The sequence below is a fragment of the Halyomorpha halys genome, unplaced genomic scaffold (assembly GCF_000696795.3).
Source record: "Halyomorpha halys isolate HHAL.00 unplaced genomic scaffold, Hhal_1.1 Scaffold2128.1, whole genome shotgun sequence".
NCBI classification, from domain to species: domain Eukaryota; kingdom Metazoa; phylum Arthropoda; class Insecta; order Hemiptera; family Pentatomidae; genus Halyomorpha; species Halyomorpha halys.
In genome coordinates, this window is record NW_027108843.1 from 53,462 (window position 1) to 70,235 (window position 16,774).

Sequence of the window (16,774 nt, forward strand, 5' to 3'; positions counted from 1 at the left end):
GACAAGACAAACAAATATTTAATAGCAAAAAAGTCAGTCTTTATTTCATACAAAAGTTAAAATCTACGATATAATTTTATATATACAGATCATTTTTATAAAAACAAGTTGACCTATATCACAATTAATAAATATACACATATCATCCAAGTAGTATTTTTTTTTCATCCTAGTTCTTTGTTTAAAATATTTATCATCATACACCATTAGCTCTCTACGAGCCATTTAAAAAAAAAAAAAAAAATAGACATCTATTTTTCAAAACATACATATAATCAATAATAATTTAAGTAAACTTTATGTTATAAAATGCTATATACATCACAATGTCTCGATAATTTTTATTAACAGGAGGAGATCAGGATGAGGTTAGAGACATTACTAAATATCGTTTCTCTGTATCGTTTCATCCTTTCACTCCTGTTTCGGATGCCTCGTTCGACTGCGACTTCTCCTTTCTTGAGTTCCTTGATCTCGTCCTCTCAGGTTCAGTTTAATAGCGAGAGCAGCCATGACAACGATGCATGTCAAGAGGAAAGATAGGCCTATTGGCACGCAAACTGTTGTGAGTGCAACAATGCACATGACTAGTTGTAAGCAGATCAATCCAACTGCGGCATAAACTGATGTTACCAGGAGGGCTGCATGCAACTGTAAACAGAATAAGGTCTTATTAAAAGTTTGAATAACTTTACATAAATTACATTTATTATATTTTTCAAGATTAAATAAATGATATTTTTTAAAGGAGATAACGGCTTATCTTTTAAATCATAATAAAATTACATGATAAAATATTGATTGGTTCTATAAAGTTTTAATAAATTATTTTTAAAAACTTCTGGTCAACATATTTTTCTAAAAAGAAAAATGTAGAACTAGATACAATGATTTTAAAACCTTAGATTTTAGAGTTTTGTATTAAAAAGCCAAAAGGGAAAAATAAAATAAATATCTAATTATATCCTAAGAATAGTGAATTTTTGAGGATGATATTAAAAATGATTTTCTGTGATTAAAAGTCATTAATAATTGTCTTAAATTAAAGACTACGACTAATTGATCATGTAGATGTTTTGGAAAGTCAAGATTCATTTCTTGTGCCCGCTATAAAATAAATTTTGAATGACCTAGGAGGGATTCGAACCCACAACGAATGTAATGTAGATGCTTGTACAAAAAAATATGGCTTAAAAAATCTTATCCAGTAGACCAATCTGCAAAAGTAAATCTTTTTGAAGTCTTGAATTAAAAATAGTTTAAAACTAGCAATGAAATAAAAAATGTCTTGGAGTAATTTATTTCCATTCAGACTGTTAGCTGTTCTGAAGAAGGAGTTAAAAAAAAAAAATTGTTATTTGCGTGCTATATTGATAATTTTTGTAACAGATAGGCTCCATCTGTATGTAATAGTGACAAAGAGGAACTCCATGATTTTGGGTTATAGCTTGTAGAATAGAATTTCATAAAAATGTTGGTTGGTTACTTATTGTGTATTTAGGTTTGATTTTTCATGAAATAAATTTAAAATTGAAGCAAACAAAAATTTAAACAAAACTAGCGGTTAGGGTGGTGAATTTCAATATTTCATTAGAAAAACAGATAGATAATTAAATGCATTTATTTAAAATTTAATATGTATAGCAAATTGAGAAAGTTAGATTTGTAATTACATTAGATAATGAGTCAGTGGTGAATATATTTCTAATTGAATATTGAAAATAATAATTTTTTTATAATATTTAATCTTTATAAATTAAGAAAAACATAGAATCACTTTAATTTCATATTTGATTTATTAATTAATATTTTTTTCAAAATTTGTATTCTATAATTCTATAATTTGTATTCTATAATGTTATTTCAGAAAAAGAGTTTTGAAACCAATAAATTCTTATCAAAGTCTCGAAATAATTTTTTACATTTCTATGTTGTATGCAAGAAGTATATAAAGACTATATATAGCTTTTATACTTGGTTTGAAAATGGCCAAATGGCTGTAACATTACAGTATAACACAAAGTTTTTATAAATAAATGAAATGTTGAATTAAATATTTACATTTATTAAAAATAAATTTAGATTAATATTATAAATAATTTGGAATTCCCATATATTATTCTTTTTTTAAAAATGAGAAACTAAAGAAATTCGTTGATATCATTAAATAAAAAATAGGAAGTTATAGTTATTAAATTATCATATTTTTTAATTAATTTAATAATAGTTATTGATGTTCTTTAGATTGTAAGATGATTTTATATTACTATAAACCTTTATCCAAAAAAAAAATCTTTTTTTATATATAAATAAATAAAAATCTTTACCTGTGGCAGTATTTGCTTTATCGAATCGGACAGTTTGGTCCTGGAGTTGATGATCCACTTGAAAATTTCGATGGAACCATGTCTGCAGAAATATGCGTGGAGGGACGATGGGAACTGCTTGAGGCGGTTGAAGGATGAAGATCTTAATAGCACACTTGGCAGAGGTGGTCTAGTTGCCTTGTCTATTTAAAAGGTAATAGTTCAGTGTAAAAATAAACTTAATTTATTTATATACTTTTTTTTAATTTATATTTATAATATCTGTCCTTAAGTATACAAAAGATCTTACTTTTAAGCTCTGTGGCAACAGACATCGCAGGCTGAAGCCTTTCTTCGACAATTGTTTGTGTGATGCTCATTTTAATCTAAAATAAAAACATTTTATGAACATGAGTAAATATTTATTATTTCATTTTATTTTTACTGGAATATACTAACTTTATTAATAGTTAATTTATAAACAAAAATAAAGTAAGTAGTTTAATACAATATGTTTAGAGCTTACATGTTTAGAGTAATCCACAAATAAACAAATGTAATCGAGAACTTTTCGAATCGCTAACAGCACATGTTATACACACAACACTGAGTTTCAGACTGACAAGTATGGCAAGAGGGGAGAGTATTTATCTGGCTGTTGTTAAGAAATCCAAGATAGCACCAACTGGGGTCAGTTCAAATATCAGCTATGAAATTTTCAAGGTTCCCCAATTAGATATATTAATTATCTTTTTCAAATTAATTATCACACTGAAAACTATTGATTAAACCGAGGGAATGAAATTATCTTTTCCCAGAGATCATGCGGAAAATTGATGTTACACGAAAACAGCTTCGCAAAACGCGTTTAAAGTCACGTTTAAGTCAGACGATTTCGGAATGCTAGGTATAGTGCGATAGAATTCCGGAAAAGTAAGAAATCATGAGGTATATTTTCGAAAACTTGGATCTCTGTCATGTTCTGTAGTTAGGAACAAACTGATGTTGCCAGGCTATCACTTGTTTACTATTCCTTAAGGCCGAACAATTATTAGCTTAAGAGAATTACAGTTATAATTCTTTTGATAAAAAAAATAAATAATAACAATACAGTCGTTCCAAGGGATCAATTTAAATATACTTTAACGAAATTTTTATCAACAAAATAAACACTCAATTGAAAAAAAAAATCGGAACTTATAGCACAAGAACCCGTTTGAAAAAAAAACTGTTATTTCACCACAATTTTTTATTATTAAAAAAAAAATTATATCATTAATAGTCAAAATTTATGAGTCTGTCAAGAATAGTTTGGAGGAATATAAAATATTAATTTTTCATTCGGATCTCCATATCTTTGAAACTACCTACAACACTAGAAAACCTAGAAAAACATTATTTAAAGTCGAGTAAATTTTCTAAAATTATGAGCCCTAGTATAGTATGTTCAAAAGTTCCCGAGATTTTAAAAAGCAATATTTAATGTAATATATACATTAGTGTAAATAAGTTAGTGAATTTATTGTGAGAAATATTTATCTCTGGAACCATTCGACGCACAGATGTCAATTAGCACTCAAATTAAAGCTAGTTTAATGGACTATAAAGTAGTTTATGACATTTATCTTCGTAGGAGTAGTAGTTTTCATATATTCTTATCATTTCCTATATTAGTTTTTATATAAATGTAGTTTTATTAGGTTTTTTAGTGTTACAGTTAGTTTTGTTTCCCCTGACTATACTTAGCAGACTTATCAATTTTGACTAGTAAATATACATAGTTTTCATTAAAGTAATAAAAAATTGGGCCGAAATAACTCACTTTTCCTCCTCTCGGGATCTTGTACTATTAGTCCTTTTGTAAGATATCAATTTTTTTATAGCAATTATATCATTCCAAGAGAAAATCCTCCCCTTTCGCGTTCTTACAATTTTACTACAATGGACATTTCGAGCTATACCAGTTCGTCATATACATAGTTTATATGTTCTTTTTTTATTACTGCTCTCTTGATGACAATTAATTTGAAAAATAATCAATAAAGATTTATTTTTGGAACCAAAAATTTATGGAAAAGGACAAGAACCATAAGACGATATATGGAAGTACCACCAAGGAAGTGTTTGCAGTAATAAATTATTTATAGTTTGTATTGCTCGGAACGTCTATTGTAATAAAGATTGTAAGAACTGAAAAAATATAGAATTTTTCATTAAAATAATAAAATTGATTTAAAACATTTTAGCCTTTGATAAATAATCATTAGAAATCTATTTTTGGAACTATCAATTTTTATAAATTATTTTTTCTTGAGGTATAGTACCACTATTTCGATCAAAGAGAAGAGATTATGCTAATACGGAATGTAAAAAAGAAAAAAAACTTCCAATATCAATTTAACTCACAAACTAGGAAAAAAATAGAAAAAAAAAATAAAAAGATGATACATACATTAATATATGGCCAAGTTAAATTTATTAGAATAATTAAAAAAATAAGATAAAAATATTTTGTTAGGTAAACGATCTTCAAGCTTTTAATAGCAGTTTCAAAGTGAGTTGTTTTATTTCTTTTTTACCGCCGGTTAAGCGAGATTCTACTGTATCTGGATAATGAAATAGTTCTATTTTCTGAAATTTATTATTAAAATGAAAATTAACATATTATAAACTAGTCAACAAATAAATTAATATAAATAAAATAAAATGTTAATATACAATAAATACTATATTTCTATAAATCACAATTTTCATAAAACGTAATTTTTCCTTCTTTTTTTTTTTAACGTTTTACATTAAAAGGAAATTTTTTTTTTGTAGAAATACACTAAAAGTACAATATCTCAGCAATATATATTAAATAAAAAAACAATTTTGGGATCGATTATTGAGGTCGATTTATCACCAAATAAAATATTTTTTTTTAATTTATTTTGTTTCATGATTCAGCGTTTCAGCTACAGAGAGGCATTTTCAAAAACTCAAACTACATGTGGTTCTGTTAATTATAATACGTGAATATTATATTTACATTAATATAGATCGTAACTACACAGCTCAAATACTTGATTTACACATACACTTATTATGATAAACAGAACTAATCAAGGAATTTGTCATCAAAAATCAATATATCCACTTTTGAAAAGTTATTATTTAAAAATAATCAAGGGAGCATCTCATGTAGAAAAGTTAAATTTTTATTGAAAATTTTGATTTTCTATTTGACAGGGAAAAATTTGAATTTTTAAATTGATGTACTTTTTGGTGTAATTTTAATTGATCAAAAAAACCGTTACTGATCATGAGTGGATATGGCGGACGCCACGACAAAAGCTATCTTGAATATCGGAGAAATATTTTCCATCCCAAGAAAATTTAAAAATATTTAAAAAAGGCAGTTTCAAAATCTACCACTAGAATGGAGGAGTTCTACGTGTTTGTAAAAAAAAAAACATATTTTCGAGACAGGAGTTTTTGCCGCAAAATATTAACTTTTGGTAGAAAATCCTCAATTTTGGTTTCAGTTTTTAAAATTTCCTCTCAGGATCTGTAACGTTGAAACTTAAAATAAATAACATTTAACTGAGTGATCTAATTGCTTAATAATCTACTTCAAAATTTCACCATGGCACCAGAAAAACAAAAGTAATCTCATATAACAAAGGTGTTTCATTTTTTATGCTTATGTATATTTTTTTAGTACATATCAAAGTAAAATAAGCTAAATTCAAATAATATTTATCCGAATTTAAATTAATTAAGAAATATAGTTTTTCATTTTTCAGTAACAATACATAATTTTTCAGGAAGTTTGATAATCATAGAATTTTTATTTACATATAAGAAGATGGTCAGGGTTGCGGTCAAAAGAGAAACAAAAATAGTTTACAACTATTTATTTTCCGACGTTTCCCCCCACTTTGCAGGGCTTCATCAGGGCTAAAAAGATAAAAAAAAAACTAAGATTATTACAACAATAAGGCAATTTAAGCTAGGATAAATATTTTATTTATTATTATTATTATTTTATTTATTATTATAGATTTTTATTAATTTTTTTTACTGACTAATTTATATTCACTAATTTTTTTTTTTTAAATCAAAAAAGTGTTTATTATAAACGATTCATTTTATTGTAGCCCCCTATTTCTAATAAACCCACGTGATCGACAATCGAATCGTTCGAATTGATTATGTCTACGGCAATATCTCTTGTACTGAGAAAAAATAATCATAAGAATAGAATACAACTTTCAACTGCAACAAAATTCAAAACAGCAAATTACGGAGATATGCCACTTTGGGTTTGCACCGACGATAAACTGATAATTAGTAACTTAGGACAATTTTATAAAAATATTGTTGTTCAGTTTCCTACAATTTTTCGAATTCCAAGAAAAATACTATATTTAATATTAAGTGAATTTCTCCCACGTATTTGAAAGCGAAGTAAAAAGTGTTTAAAATACCAAGCAAGCGTTAGAGTTCTACGGGCGAAGTCTTGAAAAGTTGGAACTATTGTTCGTTAATTTAGTTATTGTTTGGTCTCATTTGTAAGTTTTAGAAAAGAAAAAAACTTTTTATTTTTTTATTTTAGAGACTGATATATGCAATTATTTTAGTTAGTTGAGGAGGAAAAAACAAAAAATATATAATAAAACATCGTCCTTGGAATACGTCCTTTATATAACATGCTCTCCTTCATGGATACAGATAGTGTTTTTTATTTTATATATGTTTATAATTTATTCAATATTACATAATGTATGGAAGGTGCCAGACAATGTTATCTTGTTATGAATAGTATTTAAACCTTCTCAGTTCAAAACACCTTATCATGTTAAACATAATAGTTTTTCCCATGCATTTTACAGATATGTTTCAGAAAATTGGATACATTTTGGGCGGTAAATTGTTAATAACTTCTGTCTTTTCTTCAAGAAACTACTGATAAGTAACAAGAGAACGGATAACAAGAAACGTGAACGGAATAAATTAGCATGATTTGTTTAAAAAGGAAAAAGTGAAACCACCGTCCGAATATTTTAGAAAATAAACAAAAAAATTAAAATTTTCTTCTCCAAAGTTAATAATTAACAATAAGTCTAAAATATTAATTTTATTTTTTTTCTTATTAAATATAAATCACCAAGACTGAGAAAAACACTTTTTGAACCACAATAAGCCCACTTTATTATAACATGAAATTATATAATAATATCAAAAACTCATCACAGATTTATCCTATATTTATAATACATTCTTTAATTTGGCCGTTTTTAATCATATTCATCTTCACCCCAGTTAACATATTTAAAATCTGTTTTCAAACAATATGTCTTAAATAAAGGAGATTATTTAAAATTCTGCTTATTTTGAGCTGTTTATTATAAGGTCGTTTATTTGGGGGGTTTTGTATCTTACTTTTGGCTTTTAAAAAAACAAAAAAAAACACAAAATGAAAAATGTCACTTTTTTCTTTATTAACCATATTTGACTTTTTTTCTTTTAAAGAACTCATATATCATCTCTTAAGCCACAACGAACAACCTTTATACCTCATAAGTCCGAAAAAATTTAAATACGATTTTAATATTTTAAATAATTGTATAAAAAATCACCGTATCATTCCAGCTACGTCTCGTTTCAACTATTGTTTAGTAGGATCCGCATATAATTTTTATAATAATTATAAAAAAATATTATATTATTTATTAAAGCTGTATATATTTATCATTTATTTCTCGAAGTCTAAAATGATATTATTAAAAAATATAATTATAGGATTCAACAGTTTTTCGAGATGTCTCTCTAATATTGCTTTATTTATTTATTTTTTAATAGTATAAAGTTTTCTTAAAGTTACAAAGTACCACACTTTAAGCGACGATATTTGAAATCTTTAAAATAAATAAAAAAATTAAGATAAACAATATCACGGAACTACAAAGTTTAATTTGACATTAATGATAATTGAAGTAAGGGCGAAGTGTTTAACAACTTATGAAATGACACTGTAAGTGAAAAACAAATAAAATAAAATATTAAGAAGAAACCAACAAAAAACAAATAATTTATTCAGTTGATTTTCATTCACACACAAATAGATTTAAAAAATGGCTCGAAATAGATTTCGATTTATTTATAAAATGTACTATAATTTATAATAAAGTATATATAATTCATATTCAGAATCATGAACTAGACGTGTTTATATGGTCTAAAATTTAATATCATTTTGTAAATTATAAATAAACATATGTTAAAAACCTATATTAATTATACACAAACTAAGGATACATATAAATTGATTCCTTGAATTTACATTAGTTTCTTTTATGTTATTTTTAAATTTCCAGTTATATATCTAATATTTTAGATGTATTTTTTTTACTAATTTATTTTTGTTAATTAAAGTTATTTTATAATTACAACATTGCAAATCTTTAGGGAAGTCTTTTTTCCATGTGAATCAAACACCGAATTGACAATACTTAAAAGGAAATATAATGTAATAACAATGTTAGACCCACCAGAACGATCTAGTTATAACTAAATATTAAAAAAAAAAATTAATTATTGACTTTTATATAATGTTTTTGCAGCAGGCAAATTCCTACTGTTTTATAATGCAAAAATTTACATCGTTATTTCACGTGATATATAGCCCAAGTTTATCCGTGTAAACAACGTGAAGTTATCAAGTTTGAATAAATTAACAATTTACATGCGATCTAATTATTGTTGTGTCTGGTTGTATTTCAAATATTGACCTGAGGCCTTGAGAAACGGAATATTCTAATGTGAAAAAAGATAAAATTATTTATTACTTTTCCTCTCAAATCATTTGTTATTATTGATTATAATCTGTATAATAAAATCTGTCAAGTTCATTTTATTTTAAATGGAAGAAAAAATTTAAAAAAGATTACAAGAAAAATATTTAAAATTATTTCCTCATAAATTTTTAACTGTAAGTGATAAAATGAATATATAATATGAAATACCTGTATAAATATGTAAAGTTTAAAACACTGATTTAGGAAAAGTGGGATTAAAAAATTTGGGCTTTTGTACAGTAACTTTATTAAGTTTATCAAGTGCCTTAATCTATAGTAAACAACCTATAATGTAAGGAACCAAAAAAACAAAATAAAAAACACCTACTATGTTAAGCACTATAAAAAACAGTCTGTACTATCTATAGTGTGAAGTAATCAAAAAGTGTTTGTACCATTATGTAGGACACTCAAAAAAATTTTCTTTAGTATAGTGTAAGGCACTAAAAAAACTGTCTGTACTAGAATGTAAGTTATTATAAAAACTGTTTGTTCCGATGCTTAAGGCACTCAGCTAAAACTTTTTTTAGTATGATGTAAAGCATTAAAAAACTGTCAGTACTACAGTGTAGGGGACTAAGAAAACTGTCTTAAGTATATTGTAAGGCATTAAAAAACTGTCAGTATTATAGTGTAAGGGTCTAAAAACTGTCTTTAGTATAGTGTAAGTTATTAAAAATAAACTTTTTGTACTGATGTTCAAGGCACTCAGAACAAAATTTATTTAGTATGGTGTAAGGCATTAAAATCTGCCAGTACTATAGTGTAGGGGACTAAGAAAGTTGTCTTTAATATAGTGTAAGGCATTAAAAACTATGAGTATTATAGTGTGAGGCACTAAAAAACAAAACAATTAAGAAAACCTGTCTTTAGTATAGTATAAACTGTCAGCACTATAGTGTAAGGCACTAAAAAAAAAAAAAATTGTACTGCAGTAAAAGACATTAAAAAAAAGTTCGGATTTTTGAGGATATTTTTCTCAAGAGTATGTTTGTGGGGTCCCTTTACACCGCAAACACATATTTTTTTAATATATTTTATGACTGATAGAGTTTTTTTTTTATTATATTTTATTAACAATTCTTCAAGTAAAGTCTATTTTAAAAATGTTAGGCAAAGAGGATGCGAAATAATTATATTATCATAGGTTAGGTGATGCAATAGTTAATAAATCATTTCGTTTCAGGATCATTTATTGATTGCGTTATTACTTTTAAATTTTATTTTTGTAGCAACATGAACTTTTACTTAGTTTTCGTTTTTATTACTTATATAAACAGCATAAAACAATTTGGAGCTAAGTAAGTGACATTTTTTATTTCCTAGATGATTAATCTCCATGGGGTTATTATTAATTTTGTTTTTTTTTAACTGTAATTAATTTTTTTTAAATGTACTCTGATTGAAAATTTTACAAAATTAATTATTAAAAAATAATTATAATTTCAATGAATTTATAGAAAGTGACCAAGGTTTTTTAAAATATTTATATACATTTATTTGATAAAAATTAGGCCTCAAATTGTTGTTAAACGTATTGGAAGGAAAACTAAAACATATATCGGAAACTGGATATATTTTTAAATAAATTTGATTTAATGTGTATATGAATAAAATTACAATCCTTAACTGTAAAAAAAGCACTACAAATCGTCAAAAGGAATACTCCTTATTTAAAATAAAAATTCTGTTTCGAGGTTTTGCTTGCATAAACAATTCAAATTAGGTTTTGTCTAGTCAATACATTTTCTATAGAGTCCTATTTTAAAAGGTTTGTTTAGCAAGGTTGATGAACTTTTGAAAACGGAACTGCAACAAAAGCGTTTCGAAAATGTATTTCGTTGTTGCATTGAGAAAAGATCTGTTTCAGCATTTTTAAATAGGGCAAGTCAACAATTCAGTTATTGTCCCTGTAAATATAAGTGGTGCATATATTTTTAGAATTCCACTACTTGTCTCTAGTAAAAATTATATTTTTATGTCTAAAATGAAAGATATAATACATAATAATTAGATAAACTGTATTTTTAAAACAAATTATTACTGATGAGATTTCTTATTTAATGTATATAATATAATCATTTGGCCCAATAAGTTTTATTTCCTTCAATCTTCGCAGACGTTTACGAAAATAACTTCCTAATACAAATGTAGCATGTTTAAAGTTTATTAGTACTATTTTTTATAAATTAAAATATTTTTATTTAATTAATAAAATATTTAATTTTTTTTTTTAATTTCTTTAATATCAAACGTTTTTCAATAAACACTATCCTAACGTTTCTGCAAAAATTTCGTTTTTTTTTTTTCATTATTGTTGTATTTTATAACTTTGATATTTTTATTTTATTACAAGTAGTTCAGAAGTTATAAAAAAAAAGAAATAATGGAGACAATGTATTAATTAGCAAAAAAGTGTTACTATTATTCCAAAGATACGTAAGATATTTAAATTTGATTTTTAGTGTTTTCAGATTTATTTATCTTCTGGGTTTACTAACCTTCATACTTGAAAACATTTTTTTTTTTTTATTAGTATTTCAATTAATATTATATTCTTCTTACTGACATTTCGGACTATCTGTTTTTCTGCAGGTAGAAGACGTAGAAGTAAAAAAATAAATCATGAAAAAAAAAACAAGAAAGAAAAAAAAAGATTATAACACTAAAAGAGAAAATGCTTGAAGAGGGACGAATTGTCCGAAACGTCAGAAAAAATAATATATTACCAATATAAAATTAATAAAAAATAAAAGGTTACAAGTATGATGATAAAAATCTTAAATTTTTTTTTCGAAAAATAAAATTACTTAACTGATTTTTAATATTTATAAATTTTTATAAATATGATTTTGACTTTTATATATTATAGGAAATGACAAGACGTAAGATTGACGTGAACAAAAAACCCTTGTAAGATATATTTGGGTTTATGTTGTTGACCTATTAAAACATAACGAGCAAAGGAGCAAATTTGATTATTAAGACGGAGAACCAAAAATTTTAACATTTCATTTAAAATTTAATAATTCAATTCAAAAGAACTTTTTATTTTACATTTCCGAATTAATATCTTGTTAGAATGGAAATGCTACCTAGATGAATAGATATGAATAGTTCTTTTGATTTGATGATGATGCTTTTGATGCTGATGATGATTTTATAAATTAAAACTAGAAATAACTTCAAGATTTATTTAAATGCGTGTGTGTATTTATATCAAAATATATAACAATTAAATATGAATATAATTTTCAAAATTATTCAATCGGCCCCTGAAATTATCTCTCGGTGACGAAATCGGTCCGGGTCTGTTGCAAAGGGGTCATTTGAAAATTGTCCGTATGGGAGAGGTGTCCGTTAAGTGAGGTTTCACTATATAATTATAGTCACAAATTTATAGAACTTTATAAATAAATATATTCATATAAAATATACATACACATGTGTACACGTAGTTGAGGAGCGACATACCTACAGCAGTGACAGTACAGGTGTGACTCACAACCAGAGCACAAGGACACTGAACAACACAGGCTCTACTCCTCTATTGGTCTCCCCCTCACACTGATTTAATATCCGCCATGGAACGTCCTAGGCTCAATCATAATAGTCCTGTTTGCTATCCTGGGTCAGTTACTTAAATACGGATTGATGACTTGATTGACAATTTAAGTAATGATCAACTATTAAGTATGGTTAGCTCTTGGAGAGTAGTTCCCAGTAAACGTTTAGCAAGAACCCCCCATCCAACCGCAATAATGGAAGGACCCTCCAAATTCTAAAAATTAAAAAAAAAATTATCTCATAATTGGCTATTAACACTTGCATGACAATAAACAGGATTGGGTGGAGTGCTCATGAGTCCTCTGTATAATCACTATATATGACACATACATGAGTATACATTGTTTACCAAAAACATATCCAAATCTAAAAAAAAAATGGAAACTTCGAATATGTATCCTAAACCATAAGTGGAAACATTATTATAATTATAACATATTAATTATAATAATGAATAATAACTTTAAAGCCATTGTCTTTTTTGATATATAATGATATAAGTGAGTGAATGATCACCGCTTTTATTATTGAGACTAATCATACAATATTAATTACTTAATTACATCATTAATTAATTTAATAATAATCTAAAATCTAATTGACATGTCGCTAGCAGGCGACTGTTGCGTGGTCAAATGCTTTCTCTGGTAGGAATGTTGTATAGCATTGATATAGATATAGAAAAGCGGGCGTGGATCACGTGAATGTTTTACCAGTCAGTAAATAATTTATTTAGACAAATGTGAATCATTTATCTGCATGCAGATAACAAAATTTACATTGCTCTAGAATGTCGGTAAATAAATTAATAAATGATCACAAGTATTTATATTAGATTGACATTTTGTAAACAATATATTCTGATTAAATAGATTTAAACCGCGCATTATGTTTTAAAGTTAAATTTTATTTTTAAGTACTATCAAACACTCATTTCGTTAAAATTGAACAATAAGTGGATTTTAATTTGTAATTGATACATGAAACATTGGTATATGTTATTTATTTATAATACACAATTATAGTTCTTGAATTATACAAAGTGTTCCTTAGCCTGGTAAAGCCAATTGCATCGGGGACTACAAATAGAATAGAATTAACAGTTCAACAACAACATACAAATAAAACAGTAACAAAATTAATAAAACATAAAACAACAGTTCATAAAATTCCACTCCCAAATACAGTTAAAGGAGCAATGACTAACTCACAACTTGGGAAATCCAACCTCATCTCAAAGATTGAAGCCCAGACTTCTGCAGGACATCCTGCATAAGTTATAAATTATATATTTATCGATTCTATTGTTGAGATTACTACAATTTTATCTTTTTCTTATATTAACTTATTTTTTTCCCCATTAGAAGTCAATCGTTTATTTTATCAAATCTATAAATGTCGAAATCTATATGCATGGTAAGCTTCAAAATTTTGTTGAGCTGACGTGGAATGATCCATTCCAAAATTATTTAGCTTAGCGAGACTATGATCCCAAGCATACAGCTAGCAAAACGAAACAGTGGATGCTGTACAAGTGCAAAGACCACTTAAAACGCCATCACAGCCTTCAGACATTAATTCTATAGAACACCTATATATAACACCTATGATTTCTATCGAAGCTAAAAATAACAAAAAATGTGCTAAAAGAAAGTTTGTCAGAGGAATGGCATACAAATGATCAAGAACTCAAAGTCTTGTTTCATCAATGTCAAGAAGAATACAGGCTGCCTTAAATGCCATGGGTATGATGACAAAATATAAGTAGCATCCAATTAACAATTATATAATTATATAAATTAAAAATAAAACATCGTGTACATGATTAAAAGCTTGCCAATACTTTTTTGACTTTCTGAAAAATATGTTAAATATTTCTTTTACAATAGGTTATTTATCAAAATTTTATTAAATAAAATGTTAAAAAAATACAGAGTGCCAATACAACACACTGTATTTCGCTCAAATACCCTTTCCACTTTCAAATCCCATCAATTCAATCGATTATCTTCCACCTATCTCCTATAGAATTGTAAATAAATGTTCTGGTTTTCAATAAAAACTTATAATTATTATTTTTTATTATGGTACAATTTTAACACAAATATTGCATTGGAATTACCAATCATATTTGTACAATATAGATAAATATTTTTTTTACTTAAACATATTATTCAGTCGATTAATCAAACAAAACTACGGATACTGAAAAATTCTTCGCAGATATCATGCATGAGTCTTGATGTTACAGAATAATTTAGAAGTCAACAGCACTCTCATAGAAGCGTGATAAAAAGAGTAAATATTGGTAGCAGACTGTTCTTATCAAATGTACGCAGTTACTCTTCAAACAGACGCCGGTAATAATAGAGCACTCAGTTATATTTGCTAGCTCCTAAAATAGATTAGACAATAACATGAATTCAATGATATATATTTATGTTATTTATCCATTGCTATAATACTTACATAACCAAGTATAAATATATAGAGTCATGAAGGTTTTTTTTTTTTTTTCGAAAATCACAATAATTGCGATAACTTCATGAAGCATGAGTCTACCATTCTACAGGTAACTTGGGAGTGGTTTTAGACCATCTACAGTAAGGAATAGTAAACACCGAGTCTTCATGAAAAAAATTAGAAACGGAGGTATATAATAAAATATTTGAGTTTTTCTTTTTTTGAAACCAATTTTGTCTCTGAAGAAGAAAAATTCTTGATATGGGTTGGAAGTGAGAAAATTCAGTGTTCCTATAGTTGTTGGATAAAAGTATTGGTGAATTATTTTCGTGAAAGCAGTTTAAAAAAAAAATCTACATATTGATATTTATAAAAATTATAATTTAAGGGTTTCAAAGTCTAAAAGTAAAATTACCAGGTATTTCATTTTAAAAAAAAAATTGTTCGTATACTTTACAGGAAGTGTCTTTTGGTTTTTGTATTTTTAAAATTTTATTTACAGTTAAACTCATTTAATACGACGAACAATGTTTTATTCTTATTCCATCCGAAATAAAATACAAAAATTCCAAAATTATATCAATTCACAAAAAATCGATTCTGGTTAAAAAATATATATAATTTATTAATCTTGCCAAATTTTCGCCAATTCAGACATCATCTGGGCATTACTGTACTTGTGAAAAACATACATTATACGGTAAAAGGTCTTACAATGCAGATACAGAATGTAACAATTAAAATAGCAAAACAATTACTCAAGAATAAATAGTGTCCAGCTCTAAACACCTAGTCATGGTAACTAAACTAGAACCGCCTGCAAGGTAAGAGAAGTTGTCAACATTAATATATTAAAATTAGGATAAAGGTTAAGATTCCATAAAATATCTTATAATTCAAAAATAAAATAAGAAAGAAATTTCTTGCAAGGTAAGTCGTTATACTGTAAAATGTTTTTTAATATTTGTTTTTGAGATGTGCGTACATTAATGCCCTGATAAAGATATCATAAATATCCTGTTTTTTTAAAAATTATATAATTTTATTATTAATTATTATAATATTATTATTACACACTTGATCCAATTTTATTCTTAACATTTATTTCCAAAAACTCTCCATCGTTTCGGCCCTCGGAACATTTTCAAGGAGACAATCTATAAAAATTGGTTTTTATATAATTATTACACTATTTCCTCTGAACACACTAATGTTTTTGACTATACCTTAAATATTGGTGTCATATATTCTCTAAAATATCTCCTGTAGGCTAATTGCCTATGTCATATTTTTAAAACAAATTAAATATTAAAATAATATTTAAACACTTTCAAACATTGCTTCTAAATTGATTATTCAGTTATAAAACTTTTTATAATTTAAACTTAAAACTTTTTCACGTAAATTATTGTCTCTATTTACTCTTACTAACATCATTCACAACAGAACCTATCTTCAACAGGTTAGGACTCAATTATCACCTTATCACTAAAATAAGTTGTTGCTGTTGTTGATTGTTGCTTAAGGGCGTAAAACCCTCTGGTCATAAACGCCTATGGGATGATAAAAGTAAAAAAAATAAAATAAAATAAATAA

General features: G+C 26.1%; 1 protein-coding gene across 1 annotated transcript in view; it reads right to left on the bottom strand.

The window, feature by feature from the left end:
* Window positions 1-16,774, bottom strand: part of LOC106691169 (uncharacterized) — a 37,187-nt gene continuing 20,413 nt past the window's right edge. The window contains exons 2-4 of the mRNA XM_014436845.3: window positions 2,617-2,692; window positions 2,328-2,509; window positions 1-651 (exon numbers count right to left, since the gene is read on the bottom strand). Of these exons, the coding sequence (XP_014292331.1) occupies window positions 415-651; window positions 2,328-2,509; window positions 2,617-2,686 (489 nt within the window). The 5' untranslated portion in view covers window positions 2,687-2,692 and the 3' untranslated portion in view covers window positions 1-414. The remainder of the gene's footprint in view (window positions 652-2,327; window positions 2,510-2,616; window positions 2,693-16,774) is intronic.